This window comes from Catharus ustulatus, chromosome 1, assembly GCF_009819885.2.
Source record: "Catharus ustulatus isolate bCatUst1 chromosome 1, bCatUst1.pri.v2, whole genome shotgun sequence".
Taxonomy (NCBI): Eukaryota; Metazoa; Chordata; class Aves; order Passeriformes; family Turdidae; genus Catharus; species Catharus ustulatus.
Window position 1 is genome coordinate 210,001 of NC_046221.1, and position 23,347 is coordinate 233,347.

The 23,347-nt window shown below is 57.9% G+C and overlaps 1 protein-coding gene across 1 annotated transcript in view; it reads right to left on the reverse strand.

Annotated features, from left to right (window-relative positions):
- AGAP3 (ArfGAP with GTPase domain, ankyrin repeat and PH domain 3) overlaps positions 1 to 23,347 on the reverse strand; it is a 77,052-nt gene that overhangs the window by 37,239 nt on the left and 16,466 nt on the right. Inside the window, 4 exon segments of the mRNA XM_033080647.2 lie at positions 2,756 to 2,860; positions 9,937 to 10,029; positions 14,709 to 14,864; positions 22,551 to 22,678. Coding sequence (XP_032936538.1) covers positions 2,756 to 2,860; positions 9,937 to 10,029; positions 14,709 to 14,864; positions 22,551 to 22,678 — 482 coding nt within the window.

Sequence of the window (23,347 nt, forward strand, 5' to 3'; positions counted from 1 at the left end):
TGTTCTTTTCCTGCCGCTGAACACACCCACAGGAAGGTAGAAATACAGATGCAGCAAGGAAAGCCCTGCTGAATCCGGGGATCAGGCCCCTGAAAGCACCAACTGCTCTGGTGCAGAGGTGGCACCTCAGGGCAGGAACCCACCAACAGCCCCACAGCTCCCGAGCATGAGTCCAGGCAGATCTGCTTCCATCAGGAAAGCAATTCCAGGGCCAGCTCACCAGCAGGTGTTTCACCAACTGCAAACCCGGAGCTCACGCCTGACTCCTGCTGAGGAAACTTTCAGTTGGGCTGGAGGTGCCATGATCTAGATCCAGAAACAGACTGAGTGATGAACTCCCAAAAGCAGACTAAGAGCTCCACCAGGAAGCTTTGGTTGGTAAAATCAGCACTGCCACAGCCAGGCCCCGACCTCCATCCAATGGGGCACGGACACACCCAGACACGAGGTGCACTGGAGGAAAAAGAAATTAAGGCTGCTGATCTCTGAGGTGCTGACACCCACCCCGAGGGACAGGGAGAGAATGCAGAGAAAATGGAAGAGAAGACAAGGCAGGAACTGCCCTGACTCAAGCCAAGGAACAGCCACTGGGAACACAAAAAAAGAGCACAAAAATGCTCTGGGGCATTGAACATCCTGAAAGGCAGGGAAGGTTTTCTTCCTGAAAGGTTCAGCCTGCCCTCAGGGATCCCTTTGCTGCATCCAGAATTCCCACATCTCCCAGACACGTGGTGGGACATGCAGGGAAGAAGCTGGGACTTCCCATGCCACGGCAAGAACTGGATGCTGCACATCCCCTTGGCTGATGCTCTGAGGTTTGTTCCAGCCCACAGCTCCCCTCACCCCAGCCAGACTGGGATCTGCTGCCACACTGAAGTGACAGAATGCATGCCCATCCTCAGGAGCAGAGGTTTGCTCCATCCCTAACATGCTCTGCTTGTCTCATCCTGTGAAAAGACACGGGAGCTTTGCATTGGGCCACAGGGTACAAATCCATCACAGCATGGCTCACTCTGGAAGATGGGGAGGAGCAGATACAATGGGACTATCTCCTCCTCCTGCCTGTCCCTGCATCACCCTTTCCAGGCAGGTTGTACACCAGGTACCACAGGGGCAGAGAGGCAGCGAGGCTCTGTGGATCCCACCAGCACGCTGCCAAAACCACAGCACACAGTGGGACAGGGTGGTGGGTGCCCTGTCCTGTGCCCACTCCTGGGCAGGCGGTGCCCCAGGGCAGCACACAGAACCCAGCCCTGGGGCAGCCGGGCTGGGCAGCCCCACGCTCTGTGCCCACGTGCAATCCTCCCCCGCTGTAGGCAAACACATCCAGCATACAGCTGCTATCTCAGGTGCAAGGTTCAGAGCTCCCCGTGCAGACTGGCCAGGAGAGGCACCACCCTCAGCAACGGGCAGTGGATCACCAGTGGCACCAGCTGGAAGCAAACCAGATTTTTTCCTGGGGCAATGCAATAATGAAATGAAACACTGAAGTGCAGGAAGGAAAGCGAGTGGCATCAATCTCGATCACCCCCTGAGGAAGGAATAGTGAAAAAAGGAGACAAAAAAGGCCTGGTGTGTGGCAGCAGCAGCATCTGAGAGTAGCTGAACAACAGCGCAGAAATTGCTCTGCCTCCACAGCTGATGGTAATAGCATGGTAATTTCCATGATGGAAATATGACAAGCCCATACACACAGGTGCACAGGTGAGCACACAGGCAGAGGTGGCAGCAGCAGCCACTCCCTCCTGGTCTGGTGCTCCAAAGACCAAAATCTGGGGTTACAAAGTTAGAGAACTGCAGACTACAACACAGGACGGGGACAAAGGACTCTAAGAAAAAGCCCCAACAAATTAGAGAAAGGAAATGCAATGGTTGGGTCTCCAGTTCAAGGCCAGGAGGGTCCAGGGGCTCTGGAACTCAATAACTGAGCATGGTAAACCCTGGAGTGAGGGTGCAGGGTTAGCAGTGAGGAGAAAGACCCTGAGGCTCAGGGCACTGAAACACCACACATGTGAGGAGATCAGGGACAGACTGAGGGCCTGGGAACATTCACAAGAGCTGCTGCACCTTGTTCTTCTCCTTGCAGCCCTCTGAACCCCCCTGTGCCCCCAGGCACTGCCCATCTGTCTGTGCTGTGCAGCTCGGCCCTGGCAGAGGTGCTGGGCCCGTGTCACAGGTGTGCCTGTGCACGGCTGCTGCTGCAGCAGCGAACTGTGCTCAAGAGGGAACAGGGAAGAAGCCATTAGCCCCGCAGTGGGGAGGCGACAGAGATGGATGGGGCAGCAGCTGCGTGCCTGAGCCAAGCAGAGACAAGGATCAGAGCTGCAGCGACAGCAGCTCGGCTCTGCACAGCCACCTCGTCTCCTTACCCAACACCTAGCAGCCAGGAAAATTATTGCACACCCAAATGGCACCATCAGACATGGCTGCAAGGGGTTCTCTGGCTGCAGGGTGGGCCCTGTTTGGATGGACTGAGCAGGCAAACAGGAGAGAACTGCAGCTTCCCCTGCACAGAGCATGTTTCCACCAGGGTAGCACTGAACAAAGAGAGGGAGTCTCCTCCAGACCCTGGTAAGACCCTGGTCTGCTGAAAATGCTGCCTTGGAGGTGGCCAACACTGAATTCCTGCACAGGGCAGAGCCCAGAACTTCCATCTGCCATCAGTCTGCCCCAGTCCCTCCCTGTCTGCTCCGAGGGCACTGCAGCAGCGAGGGGCACGGCTCAGTCCCACCCTGCTCCCCTACCCTGTACTCACGTGCAGGCTGGGGTGGTAGGTGAGCACCCCATTGTCACACAGTGTCACGTACTTCTTCTTCCACTCCTTATTGAGGGACTTGCCGCTGCGCTTGAGGAGGATGCCCTAGAAGAGAAGAGTCACGAGTCTCAGGTGGGGTTTGGTCCTGACACCTTTCCTCTGCCAGCACTGCCCCTTGGAGATGGGTCTTTGAGAAGAAACAACGAGGATACTCAAGAGAACATCTTCTCATTCAACTTTCCCACATTCCCCGGGCTGCACCCTGTCCGTACCAAGCCCTCAGCCCACACAGACAGCCCCTCCCTTCCAGGGACAAGGGTTTCCACGTCAGTGCCAATGCCCAGGTCCTCTGAGGGACCCATCCCAAACCCCTCTGAGAAACTCTTCCCATGCTGAAGGCAGTGCCCACCCAGGGCAGGAGCCAACCTCCCCACCACAGACACAGATTGCCCCCAGAGCTTCTCCCACCACCCAAGCACAGAGGGAGAGTCAAGGCAGGGAGAACTGGGGACAGGCAGGGGCTGATTGGGAAACAACACCCCAAATACAGGTCTCCCAAGGAATGCACTTTTTCTCTCCTGCTTGTGATTCTGAGAGCTGTCAGACAGACTAGGGACACACCCCAGGAGGGAGTGCAGGTCCTGGGCAGTTGAGAGTTAGGGTCATTCTCTTTTGTCATCACGATTTTACCTGAGACCCACCCTGTTATCACTGGCAGAACACACTCCCAGGGCCAGGAAATTATTGCACTCATATGTGCTGAACTCCCTCTTACCCCCAGGATAATCCAGAACTAACTCCACTGATCTGAACAAGGCTCACAATCCTCATCCTCTCCCCGTTCATTTCTGCCTCCCCAGGAAATCTACCTCCAGAAGGAGTTTATCACGTACCAGGTAAGGACAAAGGTGGAGAGGGAGAAGGAAGCTGGGGCAAGACACCAGGTGCAAGGGCTCTGGAGCAGGGAGAGCACATCAAGCACTCTGTCAACAGGGAGGGAAGCACAGCATGGGGGGACAAAAGTAGGAATGAGTAACAAAGTCTGGGAAAAAGCTGGATCTACCAACTGTCAGGCCTGGCCCCTCCGAAAGTGCTGTTTGGACAGACACCCAGACTGCCTGTTCCTAACTTGGCAAAAATCTGGGCCCCAGGCCAGCTCCTCCTCAAAAACCTGGGCAGAAAGTCTCAGCCCTGCCAGCCTCAGCATATTTGGGGGCCCAGTCCCAGTGCTTGGAGACTGAGCTGCTGCTCCTGCACGGTGCAAAGGCCCAGCACGAAGTGCTGGGGGGACAACACTGCCAGACGTGACCGTGAAATCTGCAGCAAATGTGCAGAACAGGCAGAAGTGCCCATGACCACTCCAGCTCGGTGCTTGGGCAGCAAACAGTGGGGAAAAGAAAGAGCCTCCCACACATGCAGGGATGGAACAGCAAAACAGAGTGGTTAGGGCAAAGCTGTGTGTGGGCAGGACCAGATCCCTTGTCAGCATCTGATACCTTGGGGAGAGGAGAGGGGAGGAGAGGAGAGGAGAGGGAGAGGGAGAGGGAGAGGGAGAGGGAGAGGGAGAGGGAGAGGGAGAGGGAGAGGGAGAGGGAGAGGGAGAGGGAGAGGGAGAGGGAGAGGGAGAGGGAGAGGGAGAGGGAGAGGAGTCAATGCCAGCAGTGCAAACAGGACATTAGAGGAGCCTGTTTCTCCCTTGGGTAAAACACAGCATCTGATGGCAGGAGTGACTGTGCTGAGAAGTGGTTTTAGCTTTCTGTCAGGTTTTTAACTGAGCAACAAGGCCCTTAAACACCAGTTCTACAAAGCCCATAGAGCCAGTAACGGGTGGAATGAGAACTAGACAACTGCAAGGTCTGAAAACATACCCATGTCTGAGAGCTGGTTATAAATAGCAAACCTGTGTCCAACAGAAGGACTTAAAGAGGTGCAGCCACCCTGCATCTGATTCAGGCTAGTTCCTCAATGTCTTGCTCAAATGAACTCCAAGAAAGCATAAAACCAGAAAACCTAAAGGTAAAGTAGCAACTGTATGGTGTAAATCAGTGCAGTGACTGGTCCTTAACCCTGGTGCCTCCTGTCACTGGGCAAACCGAGCTGCTGAGGACAGCAGGCACAATCCTGCTCAGGGGCTGGCTGTCAGGGCTGGTCCTGGGCTGTCAGGGCTGGTCCTGCACAGGGACTGGGTGGGAGCAGCCCAGGCGTGTCTTGGGCTGAATGTGCCATCACTGAGCAGCTCTAGGGCTCCGTGGGAAAGGCAGCTCAGTCTGGCAGCACTCGTTGGGTCACACAGCACACACAGGGTAACCCCCACCTGTGACACTGTCACAGCCACGCAGAGCTGGAGCAGCACTGGGAGCACCTCACCCCTCCCTGCCTGCACAGGCTCAGCTGTACCACGCCACTCCAACCTCCTCACAAAACCTGCAGGGATGCACGCTGCTCCTCCCCGCTGCAGATGGGATCCTGATGTCCCTGCAGCTCCCGGATGAGATGGCAGCCATGCCATGCCATGCCATGCCATGCCATGCCATGCCATGCCAGGGCCAGGACAGCTCCTGGGTGCTGTGCACCACCCTCCCACACCCAGCCAGCAGCACCCACGTTTTCTCAGCACTGCTTCTGGACCCATCCAAAATTGTCCTCTCTAACACCACAGCTGGGCCAGACAGGGATGAAAATGATTGTTCCTCCTCCCACATAAAGCCAGTTTAACATCCACCAGCTCACTCAGGTAAGTGGTGAATTCTCTGGAATTCAGAACATTTGTTTGGTATCTTTCAAATAAATCTGCTCCAGACTGGGCTGAAGTTACAGATCTGACTCAAAGTCACCAGAACAGAAGTGTGGAATTCTCCAGTTTCTGAATGTGACAATTCCTTCTGGACACAGTGATCTTTTCTGGGCATGAAGATTCCTGCTGGGCACGATGATCCCCCTTCTGGCCTTAAACTTAGCTCAGTTCCACAGTCTGACCTGCCCTTTTGTAACTCCCTTCCTCGATGTGACTTCAACCTGATGCACCTTGAAGCTACAGAACACCCACTGCAGCACTTCCAGCCTGCCCACACACACTCTGCCTGCAGGGAACAGCCCAGCTGCAGCTGGGTCAGCCTCAAACCTGCAGCTGGGCAAACCAAGCACAACCCCACCGAGCTGGGAAGGAGGACCCGGCACTACAGCCCCTTTTTGCAAGCCAGAGGGAACAAGAGTGCAAAAGGGGGAACAAACCATGGTGGAGCCACCTGCCCTTGCTCCCGTGCTCCCAGCCAGGCGCTCTGTGCCTCCGGGACCCCTGTGCCCCTCAACCTCCCCCTGCACTTGTGGCAAGACTTGTAGGAAGGGACTCTTCCCCAAGGTTCTTCCCACGTCACACACAAAGGGAGGAGAGCCGAGCCCTGGCTGTCCCCACCGTCTCCCCTTCCCGGCATTCCGTGGCTCCGCTCTGCGCTGGGCTGTGCTCAGGCTCAGGAAAAGCAGCAGCAGCAATATGCAGCGTAATGAAGCAGGGAGCGGCGATGGCCCCCAGAGGACTCGTTTGCTCCACAAATCTCCCTTCCACTCACTTTTTGCTAAGAATTTTAACACCAAACTTAATTGTGAAGTCGCGTATTGATTGGAAAATGCAAATGGCAATTTAAATGTAATCTAAGCTCCCAGCATGATCCCAGCTCCCATGGAGGAGGAGTCACCCGCCCTGGGCCCTGCTGGAGTGCACGGCCCGAGCAGAGCCAGGCCAGGGGCCAGGGGACCCCCGGGCTGCCAGCATGCTCCACGCAGCCTTCCCAGAAAGATCTGGGAGATGTGCAATTAGGCACTCACTCCTGGTAACAAACAGCTGAGGAAGCTTCGTCTCCTGGCCTAATTAACCCATTTATTGGGGACAAGTGTCCAGCTATGAAGGAACTCTTCCAGCCTTGCAGACCATCACCAAAAGGACACTGTGGCACACAGACCTGGGTCCATGGCACACAGCTGTCCTGGCAGAGGCACTGCTGCCTGGAGGGTGCTGTCCCAGGTGGGTGGGGAGCCCCACCTGTCTCCTTGGGGAGCTCCATCTTTTCCAGACATGCATAAGGGACAGAGATCAGGTCACCCAGAGGTGCTGTGCTGGAGAAGGCAGTGACAAGTGACAACCAAGCACCCTGTGGTAGGAACACCCCTCCTCAGGCTGCCCAGTGTTTCTCTTTCTGCAGCATCCAGCCTGGCCTCCTGCTTCCTGGCTCCATGCAAACCCCACACCTCGCATGCTGAGGAGGCTGCCAGTGCTGCCCAACGCTTGTTCTGTGCTCACAGACACCAGGAAGGGATTGTGGATCCCAGTGGCTGCAGCCATGGGAGAGCCTGCTGCCCCACAGCACGCTGCCTTCAGCCCCCAGCCAGCAATGCAAGCACAGACCAGTCTCGTCCTCCCATGCACAGGAACCCAACTGCTCCTGAGCCACCTGCCAGCAGCCCCAGCACCGAACGTGCCAGCCCAGCAGTGCTCATGCCAAGGGAAGCCAACAGTCCAATGTGGCCACAAAGCCAGGCAGGAGAACCTGCCATTTGCCACTCTCAGCCCCAAACCCTCCAGCTTTGCTCTTATGGCTGGGCAGGACCAGTGAGCGTCTAAGAGGAAAACTGACTGCAGGCCCCACCCTCACTGCCTCACAGACAGCAACTGATGAGACCTCCACCATTTCCAGAAGGAGTAGGTCCATACAGAGACCAGAGCCACCATCCCCTGTCCCAAATCCTTGTGATACAGAGCTACACCTCCTGGGAGTCTTTGCTCCTGTCCCCACTGGTGGTGCCCAGCCACCACTCCTTGTGGCATAGGGCCACAGCAGGAATGTGCCAAACTGCAGTGACAACCCCACTATGGACCCCCTGACAACCCATTCCCCACGAGCCACATGTCAACACCTGCTGGCACAAACTAGTGCCCACCTGTCAAACACCACTTCCCCCTGGGTATGTTCCTGTAAAAACACTGCCAGGATCTCTGAGCTCTGTGAAACCACCACTCACAACTCTGGCTAGAAGAGGTGCCAGTCCTGAAGCCAGCATGGACCTGGATCTCCCATGAGAACTCTGCTCCAGGCTCTCCTTTTCAGCTGCTGCTGCCATGAACTGGTCCCTCTGCTTAGTCCTGCACCAGGCAGCAGTTTGCCATCTCCTCCTCCTTGCAAAGCCCAGAAGGGATGTACGGGTTGTGTTTGCAGACCTGTGCCTCTGATGGTCCCAGTTCTCCTCATTTCACACAGGAACAGCACGGAATGACAATCTCACTAAACCAACACAGCCTCCAGCTGACCAGGCAAGGCCAGGCCCTGCCAGCAGCACGGAGACACAGGAGCAGGTGAAGCAATCATCCTGCCCTGCTGAGCGGAGGGAGATCCTGGGAAAAGGAACACACAGATCCAGGCACCAAAGGTTGTCAGGTCCCTCTCAGGACCAGCCCTCCAGCAGGCAGCAGCAGGATCTGGGCAACCAAGTCAGGCCCCACTGAGGGCTCCAGCTGCTCTACTCTCAGCCTCTTCTGCCTCACCACAGAACAGCCACCCAGCGTTTCCCCTGCTGCCCGGGTTGGGCTGAGCCCAAACCAGAGCACACGGGTCCTGCCACTGCAAACCAACAATCCAGGGCAATCAACAACCCCTGCACACCAACAACTCACCACAAACAACAGCCCCTGCACACCAACAACAACTCACCGCAAACAACAACCCCTGCACACCAACAACTCACCACAAACAACAACCCCCTGCATACCAACAACTCACCACAAACAACAACCCCTGCACACCAACAACCCACCACAAACAACAACCCCTGCACACCAACAACAACTCACCACAATCAACAACCCCTGCACACCAACAACAACTCACCACAAACAACAATCCCTGCACACCAACAACAACCCACCACAATCAACAACCCCTGCACACCAACAACAACTCACCACAAACAACCCCCTGCACACCAACAACTCACCACAAACGACACCACGAGACCCTGTGCTGCAGAGAGGGGATGACCCAGCACACCGGGCTGCCTCCTCCTGCTGGGGCTGTGCCAAACGTGGGCACCCCAGGAGCAGAGCCCCATGTGTGAGATCCCACTGTCCCCACCCTGGCATTGCTTCTCCTGCAGCTCTCTCTGGCCCCAGAGCTGACCCTCCCAGTCCTGCCTTCCCAACCCCACCCTCCTTTCAGCACAGCCCCCTGCCTGGGGCACCAACAGCCCTGCACCAACCTGCCTCAGCATTACTCCATGGGTGGGGAAGGGCAGGAGCTTTGGCAGCTCCAGCAGTGAGCAAAGCCTCTCTCTTCTGACCCACCACTCCACTCCTCAGCTAGCCTGGCCTCACTGAGTCCTTCCCCATGGAATCTCAGCATGGAATTGCACCAGGCAGCCAGAACCTGCTGGGGATGTAGACTCTATTCTCCTGCCTCAAGTCCCAGCACTCCTGCAATGCAGAGACACAACTGGCCCTGTGCAACTCGGCCCTGACAGCGCTGGGGGGCACAGAGGGGCCAGCAGAGGGTAAATGGATCCACAACGGGGACACAACATGCAAGGCAGGAGCACAACAGATCACTCTTTCCTGAAATGCAAGGAATCCTGATGGAAACACCATCCAGCCAATCCACACCACTTGGCTCACTAGGACATCACCCACCACTGCTTGCAGCGACTGACATGGGCAGGCAACACCCTGGGTTGGATCCAGGCAGTTCAAGCTTCCCTGGAAGCCAAGAGGCAGGAGCAAAATGCACTGCTGCTGGAGGAAGCAGTGCCTCCCTTACATTCCCAGCCGCTCACAGTGTGGGCACTGTGCTCACAGCTTTTTGTAGCCCATGAAGGGGGCAATCCCCTTCCCGTCCTGCCAGGAGCAGGAGCAGCAGTGGAAAGGAACAGGAGAGAAGAGGAGCAGGGAAGGAGCAGAGAGAGGCTGCGGCGGGCGTGGGGCATGGATGCCATCTGCTGGAACTGCACTGCAGCCGCTGCTGCTGCAGCCCCCCACCCATCCCCTGCACACCAGCACCAGGCACAGGCTGCACACCAGCACCCGGGAGGGCAGTCCCGGGATACAGGGGCACCGCCAGCCCCCAGGACGGAGCACAGGAGCCCGAGCCCGCGCTCCCCGGAGCCTGCAGGGGTCTCGCAGGGGCGAAGGGGGAGCATCGAACCTGCTTCATGGGAATGGCCCGCCCGCTGCCAATACTGTCCGCTTTACACTCCGGCACCTTCTTGTCGCGCTCCGGGTCCGCGCCCTTCCGAGACTGGAAGAGAAGAGACACAGGCGCGTTAGACACGGGTACGGGACACCAGAAGACACGGTCCCCTGTCCCCAGCAGGCTCCAGACCAGAGCACTCTGCTCTCCCCCAGGCCAGCCCTGCCAGCACCCAGCACGGCCAGGCCCTCTCCCGGTGCCTCAGGGACACTCGGGACACTCCAGCCCAGCCCCAGCGAGCTCTCCTCTCCTCTCCCCCCACTGCAAGCAGGGCTGTCCTCCTCCTGGCAGAGCGGGGCTATGTGGGCAACCCCTCCCGTGGGGCACACAGGACATGGCGACAGACAGAAATGGCATGGGATGCAGGTGGAGCATGGATGGAAGCAGGAGAGGCTCAGGCAGTGAAGGAACTCACACCTCTACTAATCCAACAGATTTATTCTGGTAACACACTTGCACCATACAAAGTAGCACAGGTCACCGGGCAGAGATACCAGCCCCTTACAAAAGAGCATGGACAATAAATATCTACCACACGTCTAGAGCGGCGAGAGCAGGACCCACCAGCGCCCGAGGGCCGCGGGGAGAGCAAACTCTGATAAATACAATATGAAATTTACAGTCTGTTGAGCAGAACTCATTCAAAGTGCTTAGGACAGAGGGAAATACCAAGTCATACATGGCATGGAGCACAACCAATACATTCAGAATCACAACAATGGCAGGAGGCAGCGGCAGCGTCTCTCTGGAGCGTCCTACACACCCCCTCAGTCCAGGAGGGCCCCGTGTGCTTTGGATCAGAAAGGGATACGAGCCCCGCGCGCCTGGGACACCGATTCACCAGATTTTGGGCCCAGAACCAAACAAAGAGATCGAAAGAGAAGGAAACTAAAGAGACACAGATGGCTGCTCGGCTGCGAGGAGAAGAGGAGGAGGAGCAGGAGTCCATGCAGGCTGCAGAGGTGCAGGAGGGAGGAAGGAGCGGAGCGCTAGCGGCAGGCGCTGCAGCGGCTCCCGCAGGCAGCAGCAAAGCGTCTTTTGGCCCATCCAGCTCCATGCGCGGCTGTCCCCGGTCCCGGCGTGTCTGCAGGTCTTCCCATCCCAGCAGGGTCGTCCGCCTGGCATCCCCGAAAGGGGCAGTGCCGAGACAGCGTCCAGCAGGCCCAGAAATGTCCCAGCTTAAAGTGCAGGCGCAGGCCGTCTCAGCGCTTCCTAGACTTTACATTGGGGGGATTTAAAAGGCTCCTGCGTGTCTCCGAGGGGGGGACCCATGCTGGCTGGAGGGCGGGCGAGCCTCTAATCTTAGATCAATCCCAGTGCCCATCCCTTATCCGGCCCTGGAGAGGCAATGAAAAGTGAGAGAATTTGTACAGAGGTGCCGTGTGTAACCACCTGGATCTTCTAATTTGGAAGGAGTTGGAAAGGCCTTTTTGTTGATGAAAAGTTGGAAACAGTGGCACATATCTGCAAATATCGAAAGAATAAAGAGTTTGGCAAGTTATACTCAGAACACGGACACGAGTCTGTCAGTGATGGGTGCCAGCGGACAGCACGGACAGGCCACGGAGTGGGCGCCGGCGGCAGCAGCAGTCGGGGCTGGGGCTGGGCTCGGGAGTGGGCGCAGAGTTTGTGTCCACCTGGAGCCCTGGGGCACGCAGACCCCCGGGGGGAATGCGATCCACTGGGGAGTGGGAGGGGAGCAGGAGAGAGGAGGAGGAGGGAGAAGAAGAGAGGAGGAGGAGGAGAAGAGTAGAAGAGGAGAGGAGGAGGAGGAGGGAGAGAAGGAGGAGAACAGGGAGGAAAGGAGAAGGAGGAAAGGAGAAGAGGAGCAAAGGAGTCAGGCATAGCTTGGGACTGGGGCTGCAGCGGCTCCCAGAGCTGGGCTGAGCACTGCGCCTGGGAAAGGCCTGTGCCCACCTGGGGTCCCCACAAGGACCAAGGCTGCTGGCTACACCTGCGCTGCCTGCCTGGGAAAAACTAGGGGCAGAAAACAGCCTGCCCTTCCTGCCCTTCCCACCCTTCCTGGTCCTGTCCCTCTGTGGGAGGTGTCAGGAGCTGCTGCTGCTGCCACGACCAGATGGGTGAAGACGTCAACGTGAGCCATGGATGTGCACCAGCACACGAGCAAGCAGGTGAGGTGAGCCCCGGCCCCGCGGCGAGGTGAGCCCGCGGCGCAGAGCAAGCGTGAGCCCGGGATGGGTGAGCAGTGAGAGCCCTGCACGCACGATGACGTCCACAGCGAACAAGCCAAGCCCCGCAGCAAGCCGCCCTCCTCCTCCCCAAGCGTGCGCCCACCCCGGTGAGCGAGCATGGGGCTCCAGAGAGCGTGGACATGAGCCGGCAGCGAGTCCAGGCGCATCGGCGCGGCGAGCGGATGGGTGGCACAGCGCGAGACAGGCACGGAGAGGAGAACGGCGGGGCACGGGGAGAGCACCCGCCAGAGCTGCTGCAGTGGGAGCACGGAGACCGGCCACGGGACAGCTCCAGGGTATCGGGACAGCTCCGGGGCAATGGGACAGCTACGGGGCACTGGGACAGCTCCAGAGCACTGGGACAGCTCCAGAGCATTGGGACAGCTCCAGAGCATTGGGACAGCTCCAGGGTATCGGGACAGCTCCAGGGTATTGGGACAGCTCCAGGGCACTGGGACAGCTCCAGAGCATTGGGACAGCTCCAGGGTATCGGGACAGCTCCAGAGCTTTGGGACAGCTCCAGGGCATCGGGACAGCTCCAGAGCATTGGGACAGCTCCAGGGCATCGGGACAGCTCCAGGGTATTGGGACAGCTCCAGGACACTGGGACAGCTCCAGAGCACTGGGACAGCTCCAGGACACTGGGACAGCTCCAGAGCACTGGGACAGCTCCAGGACACTGGGACAGCTCCAGAGCATTGGGACAGCTCCAGAGCATTGGGACAGCTCCAGAGCACTGGGACAGCTCCAGGACACTGGGACAGCTCCAGAGCACTGGGACAGCTCCAGGACACTGGGACAGCTCCAGAGCATTGGGACAGCTCCAGGACACTGGGACAGCTCCAGAGCACTGGGACAGCTCCAGGACACTGGGACAGCTCCAGGACACTGGGACAGCTCCAGAGCATTGGGACAGCTCCAGGGCACCGGGACAGCTCCAGAGCATTGGGACAGCTCCGGGGCACTGGGACAGCTCCAGAGCATTGGGACAGCTCCAGAGCAATGGGACAGCTCCAGGGCAATGGGACAGCTCCAGGGTATCGGGACAGCTCCAGGGCACCGGGACAGCTCCAGGGCATTGGGACAGCTATGGGGTACCAGGACAGCTCCAGGGCAATGGGACAGCTCCAGGGTATCGGGACAGCTCCAGAGCATTGGGACAGCTATGGGGCACCAGGACAGCTCCAGAGCATTGGGACAGTTACGGGGCACTGGGACAGCTCCAGGGCACTGGGAGAGCTCCAGGGCATTCCAGAGGGCAGTGCACATGGAGGGGAAGGCAGTGAGGGAACAACCATGCGTTGGGAGTGGGGACCTGCTGCGAGGGTGGTGTGTGCTGGCAGGAGGAGGTGGGGAGCACAGCACACAGACGGGCTGAGCGTGGGCCTGGGGCGTGCACAGAGAGCTGGGGGTGCAGGAGATGCAGCCAGGGGAATGCACAGAGAATTCGGGAGGTCAGCACAGAAGCTTTCAGAGTGTCAGAAGCCAAAGAAGACGGGCACATTCCCAGCACAAGGAGTGGAGAATCTGGGATGCCAGTGGTGCAGTGAGAGGAATGGCGTATAGGACACTGAATTTTTTTGGTCTGGACACAGAGCAGTAGCAGCTGGTCACAGGGGTGACATGGTGCAACAGGTACAAGGGCTTTGTGGTGGCCAGTTCCACAGACAGCAGACACAGTGTGCTGAGCAATGGTGGCTGGAAAGCACATTGAGATGGGGAGAGGAGCAAGGCCGGAGCCTGCACATGGACACAGGAACAGAGGCTACACCTATGCTAGACACAGGACTGGGACACGTGAGTGCTCACAGCGAGGGGACACTCATGGCTGTGCTCAGAGCAAGGGTGAGTGTGAGGGCAGGGCTGTGCACACCGCATGGACAGCGTGTGCATGGTGTGAGAGCGTGCAGAGAGGCAGGCTGCAAGGCAACCAGCACAGCTGAGGGCTGCAAATGTACCCTGCTCCACCTGGGGCCCACAGCTTCACTGCCTCCCCTCTGCCTTCCCTCCCTCCACACCCAAGGCACGCTCAAGGCACGCAGGATTCAGGAACGGGAGCAGTGGGGCCCCATGCCAGGTGCTGAGCTCTGCACAGCACCACTGGGCACAGCATCACCGGCACCAAACAGGAGGCCCAGTGAGCAGGGGCTCCGTGCCACGCTCGGGGTTCGCAGCCCCAAGGAGAGTATGAGCAGAGTCACTGGTGCTGTGCACGCACAGCTGCGCTCCCTGCCGCGAGCAGGAGCTCACACACACTGCACACCCACACGAGTGCACCCTGGCACACTCCTGTGTGTGTGAGCCACGTCCTGCTCCCAGGTGCTCCCCATGCAGGCACACTCTGCATGAAGCAGCCTGCAGCACCGCGGTCCCTGCACACGCAGGACCCTCCCCTCTCACACGCACACGCTCCTGCCAGCACAGCGCGGGTCACCCTGCGGGACAGCCCACGGGTCAGGCTGCCGTGCCCCCCTCCCCTGCCCTCTCCTCTGCTGAAAAACCAGCCCAGAGCTCCCAGGCTCCCTGCCCGCTTACCGTGAAGATGTTGGAGCGCCGCTTGGACTGCTTGCGGATGGGGGTGGGGGTGTTGGAGGCAGCGATGGTCTCGATCCGCAGCTCCCGCTGGCTGATGCTGGGGGTGGAGGGCACAGAGGAGGAGTAGTCACTGAAGGCTCCTCCACCGTTGGTGGCCTGCAGGAGGAGATGGGTGGTCAGGGAGGTCACAGACAGGCTGCCTGGGGCACGACTGCAGGAACACACCTGCCCCACATGGGCTCATGCCAGGGACTGGGTGACATCCAAAAACTCATGGAATTGTTTTGGTTGGAAGGGATCTTGAAGACCAATTAGCTCCAAGCCCCTACCAGGGGCAGGGACAACTTCCACCAGACCAGACTGCTCCAAGCCCCATTCAAGCTGGCCTTGAATGCTTCCAGGGATGGGGAGCTCACGACCTCTCCAGGCAACCCAGAGACACATCCAATGCCAGGCACTGCTCCTGCTCAACAGAGGGGCTTGGGAAGCCTTTCCTCTCTTTGTGCTCTAGTTTTTTCACCAGTAAAATGTTCAAGTTCTGAAATCAGAGAAGGACAGCAAATGGCCAGAGAAGCCCAGCTGAAGCCCTTCCAAACACAGGTGTGGAACAAGGCCCGAGGCAGCAGGGTCCCACGCAGCTGTGCCCAGCAGAGGGGCGCAGCTAGGGCACCTCCACCTGCCCCCCACAGGACTGGGGTCACTCTCCTTGGGCAGTCATTCCCTTCCTCTCCGCTGAGCCCATCAGACATGAGGCAGCCCGAGCCTGCCCAGCTCCAAGTCGCACTCATCCTCTCCCTGTCTCACAGCTGTGATGCCAACAGGGATGCGTGTCCAGGCCTCCAGCCTTCACCTTCCCGTGTCCTGAAGCAGGAGTGCCACACCCCAAGCTCACACTCTGTGTGAAACCCACCTCTGCTGCTGGCTTGGAGGTCTCTCTGAGCAGACCCTGAGGCTGGCACACATCTCCCATGCCTGTGGACCACCAGAGCCATGGCTGCTAGTGGTGAGCCTGGGAACACCAGGGGCTTCACAAACACTGGACTTCATGGCAGCAGGAAGATCCAGCTGTGCAGCCATGCACCCACGTCACCAACACATCTCTTCCAGACAAGGCTTCTCTCTCCCACCCTGCCCATGCCAGCAGTGTGGGCAGCCACTGGACAAGGGCTGAGGGACATCCAAGAAACAACACCAGCATGGAAGTATTTCAGGTCTGCAGCCAGGACATCTCACTCTGACATAGCACATGGCAGCCCGAGCTCCTGGACAGTTCTGAACAGTATTTCAGAAACACAGGGAGGAGCGACCCCAGAAGGGCAGGTGAGCTCCAGCACCCCAGAAGGGGCAGCTCACCTCCTCCCAGCTCCACACCTGCAGAGTGGTGGCACCGATGGCAGCGACTTCCTCCGTCCCAGCAACACTCTGAGCAGGAATGCAGTCCATGAAGGGTGATGATGTGCTGAAGGGGCTTGGTGAGAGACCCCCACCCCTTATATGTCTTACTCTGAGACCAGCAGTTCGGAGAAGGGTGAAAAGGGGCTGCACAGGCAGAGCAGCGACCATGACCCACAGCCTGCTCTGAGAGAGGTGCAACCTTTACCCAGGCCATGGACCCCTCATATTTGACAAAGATATGGGAGAAGACACACAATGAGAACCTAGGAGAGGAAAAAGCCACCCAAGCAGCATTCAGCCTCCTCCTCAGGAAGGCAGAGCAAGGAAAATAATTCCATGCTGTGAGCAGGTGGGTGGCTCAGACCATCCCAGCCTGTCTGCAACAGGAACATTTCTGGAGTCCTGAAACACAGAACAAGAGGCAGCCTGGTCTGGTTGTGCTTTCCCATAAGTACAAGAGGCTGGGAACTCTGTCCAGAGAAGGGAATGGGAGCTCTGCAGGCTGAGGAACCCCATGCTGGACAAGAAGGTTCTGCTGCTGAGTCCCAAGGAAGGGGGACCACCAGGGACACAAAGGGGCAAAGCAACATGTCACACGCCAGTGGTTTCTGAACCTCCAACAGAGAGAGCTCCTGCAGTCCAGGGGCTCTCATGCTGTGATGAAGGGAGAGCTGCAGAGCCAGGGACACTGAGTGCACACATGCACTGTCTGTGTTAAACTGATTCATCTGTGAACTAGGTCAAAGAAAGTGAAATATTCCAAGGGTTATGAAGAGAAGGAGGATGCAGCAGCATGGACAACTTGCCACATGGAACAGTGAGCTGGGCATGGCTACCCCTCCAAGACCAGCTCCTGGCCATGCTTGGCATGTCTCAGTAACCTTGGCAGCGTGTTCATGATGCTGTGACTGTGGGGAGGAGACAGTTCTGAGGAGGCTGCAGAGCCTGAGCTCCTGCCAGAGCAGCTGGAACAAACCCTGTGGATGCAGGTGATGGACACTAAAGCATCAAAGAAGAAATCTGGCTACAACCTGGTTTATATTTTACTTACTCCCTGTAGTGCTGTGTGTCATTTCTGCCTGGCCAGAGTAACTTTCCTTAGCCTGTAAGTCTGCCTGGTGTTGGAGCCAAGGCTACTGTCCCTGAGTGACAAAGGACACTGACCTTTGAGCCTCCTATGGCCCACAGACCAAACCTCAGGAAGGGCTCTGCGGCTGGAGGATGGCTCACACCAAGCTATGAAGGCAAGCTGCCATCAATTTGAGGGCAGAGGAGAAAGTCCTTCAAAGATAGAGAGTGGCTCAGGAAATCCTGAGAAACCCCTGCTCTGCTGCAGCAGGGAGCTCCAGAACTTCCGTGGGAGCCAGGGACACAGGACAAACCTCAGGGATGTGGGAGAACCCCGACAAGGACAGGTCTGGGCCGGTACCACGGCTGCTGCTGGCAGGTACTTTGCTAGTGGACCTCAACAATCACCTGTGGTCACCACTGGAATCTGAGAATACCGTGGGAACTGGAAACTTGGTAATACCTGTGGGACAAACGCTTCCCATTAGTGTGTAACCGATGGAGGAGCCTGCACAGTGCCACGGGGTGGCTGGGAAGGGCACAAGGCAGCTGGATCAGGGGCAGGAACTCCTGGTGTAACAAGGCCTGGGTCAAGGAAGGGCTCTGAATGCAAGAGCACAGAACCAGCAAACACCAACCTGGTGTCTGTGGGAAGAGGGAGAAGCCAGAGGAGCACACGGACCACGGAAAGCAGGCACCATGAGCCAAGCAGGCAACAGGACACAGGCTTCCACGAGGAAATGTCAACGCCTGCTGCAGCTCCTGAACTCTGACAGAACATGCTGCAGCAGGCCAGAGAGCACTGCTACCAGCTCAGGTGAGCTGCCCTTGGGGCTTCATTTCACTTGCAAACTTTGATTTTCCACCTCTTCCATCTGATCTCTGGATGAAGGCTCTCCCAGTGCCCCTAGAGAGCCCGTGCAGGCAAACCAAGGCCATTGGAGAGGAGCCACGACACCAGGCAGCCCAGAGCACAGCGGGGATGGCAGCAGCTCCCAAACCCTCCACGGGAACACCAGGTACCTGCATGGGGAACCTGGGAACCAGTTTCCTGGCAGAAAGACAAACTGCCATCCCACAGCAAACACAACAGTGACTCACCCACAGCCTGGGGAACTCCCAAAGGCATCCCAGAGGCCCTGAAGAAAGACTCAGAACGGGGTAGCAAAAGTGAGGAAATCAGGTAGAACAACTCTGCAGGTGCTGCAAGCACCCACTGGCCCCAGAAACTCCCATCCCCTCCCTGCAGGCAAGGGCCAGGAGCTGCAGGAGGGAGCACGGTGGGAGTCAGGGCCAGGTGAGGAGAGGGATTCACAAACTCACTCAGCAACAGGGGTGGGCAAGATACAGGGAGGAGAGCCCAGGGCAGCAGGCAAGAGCCTTCCCTGGGGTGCTGCTGGGTTCTGGGGAGAACAGGGTGCCTGCTCCAGTGGGTGCAGACCCTCAAGCCTCTGGGAAGGCCAAAGGGACAGATCTGTGTCCCCAAGGGAGTGCAGGACTCCAGGGCTGGCCCTGGCTTCTGCTGTACCAGATTGAAGCTGGACACAGCACCCAGGCCAGGGACCTGCCAAACACACCCAGTGACTCATGAGAGCTGGTGGAAAACCCTGACCAGGGCTGACCTGCTCCTACAGCTCCCTGTCCCTCCCCACGGACAGAGCAATGTCCTCCAGGCTCCAGGCACCACTGCAGAATAAGAGAAAAAACCCCAAACTCCCAAAGGCAAAAATGAAACCAGGGCCTTTGGCTGGTTCCCAAGAAGTTAATGCCAGGACACATCCACAGCACCACTGTCCAAGGAGAACAGAATCCTGCAGGTAGATGAGTAACAAAATCACCAGGCTCCTCTGGAGTCCCTCCTCTCCCAGCAATGCACAGGAGTGGTCCCACTGACAGACCAGACAAGCAGTGGCCATTTCCAAAACAGTCAGTTTGGCTCAGCCAGCAGGGCCAAGCTACTGCCAGGAGAGGTGTGCCCAGAACAAGAGAAGGGGCAGGGCTGGGTCCCACTCCTACCTACTATGAGAAGCTCTTTGGGGGGACCCCCTATTCCCATTCCAAGAAAAGTGCCTTCTCAGCTGGCAGATGCAGAGGACAGTGCTGTCCCTGCAGGATGGGCCAGGCCAGGCCCAGAGCAGGACTGCTAATCCCAGTTCCAGGGTCTCCTCCTGCCCCTAACTGCCAGTCCCACTGCTCCAGGGTCTCCTCCTGCCCCTAACTGCCAGTCCCACTGCTCCAGGGACTCCTCCTGCCCCTAAATGCCAGTCCCACTGCTCCAGGGACTCCTCCTGCCCCTAACTGCCAGTCCCACTGCTCCAGGGACTCCTCCTGCCCCACCAGGCAGTACTTGGAGGGAAGGGGATCCTTCTCTCCCAAGTGCACGTCTCACCTGTGCACACTGATACCTGCAGCACAAGAATTCTCTCCACCTCATCTCCATGTTAAGTCCTGTGCTCCTAAACTCTTGAGAGCCTTTTTCCTGTTTTCCCTGTGCCAGTTACTGCTCTTTGACTTGCAAAAGCAAGTAAGAAACCCAGGTGAGAGGCCCTCAGGTACAGCAAAGTTCAGCTCTGCTCACAAACACCTTGCCACTCTCCAGTTGGTCCTTCCTGGCAGAGCAAGCCTGTCCATCCCTTCCCAGCGCTGCCCCACCATGCATGGCTGGGCAAGGAGCAGGGGACACCAGGGAGCTGCTCCCCAACACCCACCTGGGCACTGTGCCCTCCCACAGGGGCAGCCTGAGTACACACCCCAGTGCGTGGGCTGCTCTGCCCAGCTCCCTGTCAGAACCACGGGTGAATTTGTTTCCCAAAGGCACTTGGACTTTCCCTGAGGACAGTGGGGAGCAGCTCCAGAACCTCACTTCCAAGCCCAGGCAAGAGCAGGTAAACACTTCATGGCATTTTAGGGTCACACACCATTGCTCCACTATTTCCAGAAGTGTCTTTAGTAACGGGGGAGAGCCATGCAAGCTCCAGGGCAAGGATTGCTGCATGGGTCACTGGCACCCAGAGGGCTGTGGTGGGAGCACACAAGAGCCCAGGAAGACAAACTGACTCTGACCACCCTTGTGGGGCCCGGGTGTGCTGAGGGCAGAGGGGCAGGGCACTGGACAGGCCCAGAGCAGTCTGGAGAGGGGCACAGCCATCAGTCCCTGCGAGCTGCACGCTGCGTTACTTCCCTTCACAGCTCTGCTTCCCACCACAGCTCCCTACGTCCCTCCAGCCAAGCCAGGAGCACAGCAAGGTACAGAGAGCAAAGGTCTGTTCCCGAGCAGGCAGCCAGAATTCACCTCTACACAGATGTCGTCTGCAAGCCGTGCTGAGAGGTGCTCTGTGGGAAGGAAAGGAGAGGAAAGCAGGGACGGCTCTGAGCAAACACCTCACAAAGCTTGTGGCATGCAGTTAGAAAATTCTTCCAAAATTTGCTTCCCCGCAGCCAGTCCCAAATCCACCCCTTTTGTTCAGTGCTGCCTTTCCTTAAGGAGCTCTTTCATGTCACACCTGCATATTTCAGGTCAGGTTTGGCCTATCACTGCACTCATTCCTCAGCTAAATCAGCCAAGAGTTTGCTTTCCTCTTGTGTCAGGGTGTCTTCCCTCCCAAGTGTTTTTGCTACTCCTCCAGGTTCCATGCACAGTCCCACGAGTGACTGGATCCACACTGGGGAACCCAGAGGTCTGGCAGCCCCATCCCTCAGGGACAGGGAACCCTTTTCAGCTTCACAGTGAGCACACTGCCTGCCTGGCACAGCCAGTGCCAATGGCACCTATTTATTAGGACCTTTCTCATACTTTGGACATGGAAGGAAACACTGAACAAGTGTCCAGCTCCCCTGAGGAATGCTGACCTTGGCCATCAGCCTCTTGCTTCCCTTGCAGCACAGGGGCCTCTCCTTCCCAGCCAGGCTCATACTGTACACAATTTGCTAATAAAACCCCCTAATTACCACTCATCATTAGACACTCAAATCTGCATTTCCCTGGGACTTTGCTCTCCACTTTGGATGTCTCCCATTGAACTTGTCTCCTGCTTTCTGGACACAAGCACGCTCTGACAGAACCTGGCTTTGCAGCCTTCCTCAGCAGCCCATCCACCTGCACACAGACTTTACCTGGACTTGCTGGTGTCCAGGTGAAAGCTGGCACAGGTCTCTGCAAAAACCTGCACTCACCTGCTTGCAATCCATCTTTAGAAGCCTCTACAACCAGGCAGCTGGTGGCTGCAGGTATGGCTCAGGTCTGTGCAGGGCCAGGCTCCTGTGCTGGGGGCCCAGGAGTCCCTCCACAGCTGGGAGGTTCTGACACGCCCAGAGTTTCAAAGGCAATCAATCAATCTCCTTATGGAAAACCCGTCAGCTACGTGTGCTGTCCCACAGACAGACTTCCTGCAGTCCCTGTCACAGATCCTGGGATTCCATGTCATTTGCTCCAGAGAGGGACTCCCTTGAGTGCCCTGGGGAGCAGTGGAGCCCAGCTCTCTCCCTTCTTCCTCACCAGTCGCCCGGCCAGCATTTCTGTGGGCACTGGGAATGTGGCAAAGCTTGAATGCAGTGAGGTGGCTGCCCAAAGGATCTCCTTGCCCAGACCCTCCCCATGGAGCCTGTCCTCAGCTCTGCTCTGGAGCTCTGCTCCAGGATCACGGAACAAACACGGCATCACATCCTCCCCACACCAAGACCTTGGCAACCCTTACCAACAGCACAGACCCATCCTCTGGCACAGGGGGGGAGCCTCCTTCCCTGTTCTGCTCTTACAGCTCACCACTGAACCCAGCTGTCCACAGGCCCATCCCCTCAGAAGCCCCTCAGATGCCCTCAGATGCATGTGCCTGTAGACCATCAGCATCCTGAGCCCGGGGGAAGCAGGAGCTGAAGCTGTGCCCGCCCAGCTGGGGCAGCCAGAGCATCACCCACCCTCTCACACACCCTGTGCTGTCCAAGAGCTCCCCACACACTGCTCACAGCCCTGCTGGGTGTCTGCCACAGCCTGGGGACCATGAGCCACACCCAAAGGTTGAGACATGAAACTTGACCTCAGGGCAAGCATCAAACTGACACACAATCATAAAATGATGCAGGGACCTTGGAGACCATCTAGATCCAACCCCCAGCATGGGCAGGGACACCATGCACTAGACCTGATTGCTCCAAGCCCCCCTGCTCCAACCTGGCCTGGACTCTTGCAGGGCTGGGCAGCCACAGCTTCCCTGGGCTATGGAAGCACCAGGGTGACTCTGCTCTGCTCTGCTCTGCTCTGCTTTGCTCTGCTTTGCTCTTCCAGAGCCAGCCCAGCGCAGCAGTCCCAGTCTAAGGCTGACCTGGTGGGTGCTGAGCTGAGGGTGTGGACAGCACATTGGCTTTCCCCACTGCCATCCCCACCTGGTTGATGTGGACAGAAGGGATGGAGGCTGCGGAAACAGATGAGTGGCTGGGTGAGTTGGGCAGGGACTTGCAGGGGCCGATGGATAGCTGGTGCTTCTTCCGGAGAGCCACCACCTTCTGAGCCACTGCAAAAGGGAGAAAGGGACAGGGTCACACTTCAGAAAGCAGCCTTCTCCACCCACACACCTCTGGAGGGCTTCAGGAGAGTCAGGCCCCTCCCCTGACTGATGAGCACTGCTCAGGCTGAGTGCCCAGACCCTGCCTGCCCCCTCGGGAACAGCAACTCCCCATGGACACCAGGGAGACACCACGAGCCTGGGCCTGCTGCAGGAGAACCCCTGGGCAGTCCTTCACTCCTCAGCCACCCCTCACCACAGCTGCAGGAGCCAGGTGCTGCACTGAACTGCCTGGGCAAAGGCCACCTCCATCAGCTGGGTCCTGTAAGGTGACACCCTGAGGGGCTGTCTGCAGAACCCTTGGTGGATCACTAGGGACCTCTGCATGCTCTTCCTCTGTCCAGATTTGGAGTGCTGATTTGCTCTGGAACACTGAGTGATGCTCAGGTGCTGCTGCTCACAGTGACACGGGGCAGTGGGGCTGTGCCCTCTGGGCAGGGCACACCTCACCGGCTGCACAGCAGAGCTCTGCAGGGCAACCAGAGAAACCCAAACAGGGATGTCAGAAATTATCCCAGAAAAGTCTGACTGATGTTCAGGAAGTAGAAGAGCCTGGGCCCAGCACACAGGAAGGTGAAGGGCACCTCAAGGTGTCTCTTTTCAACACTGAGGAGATGT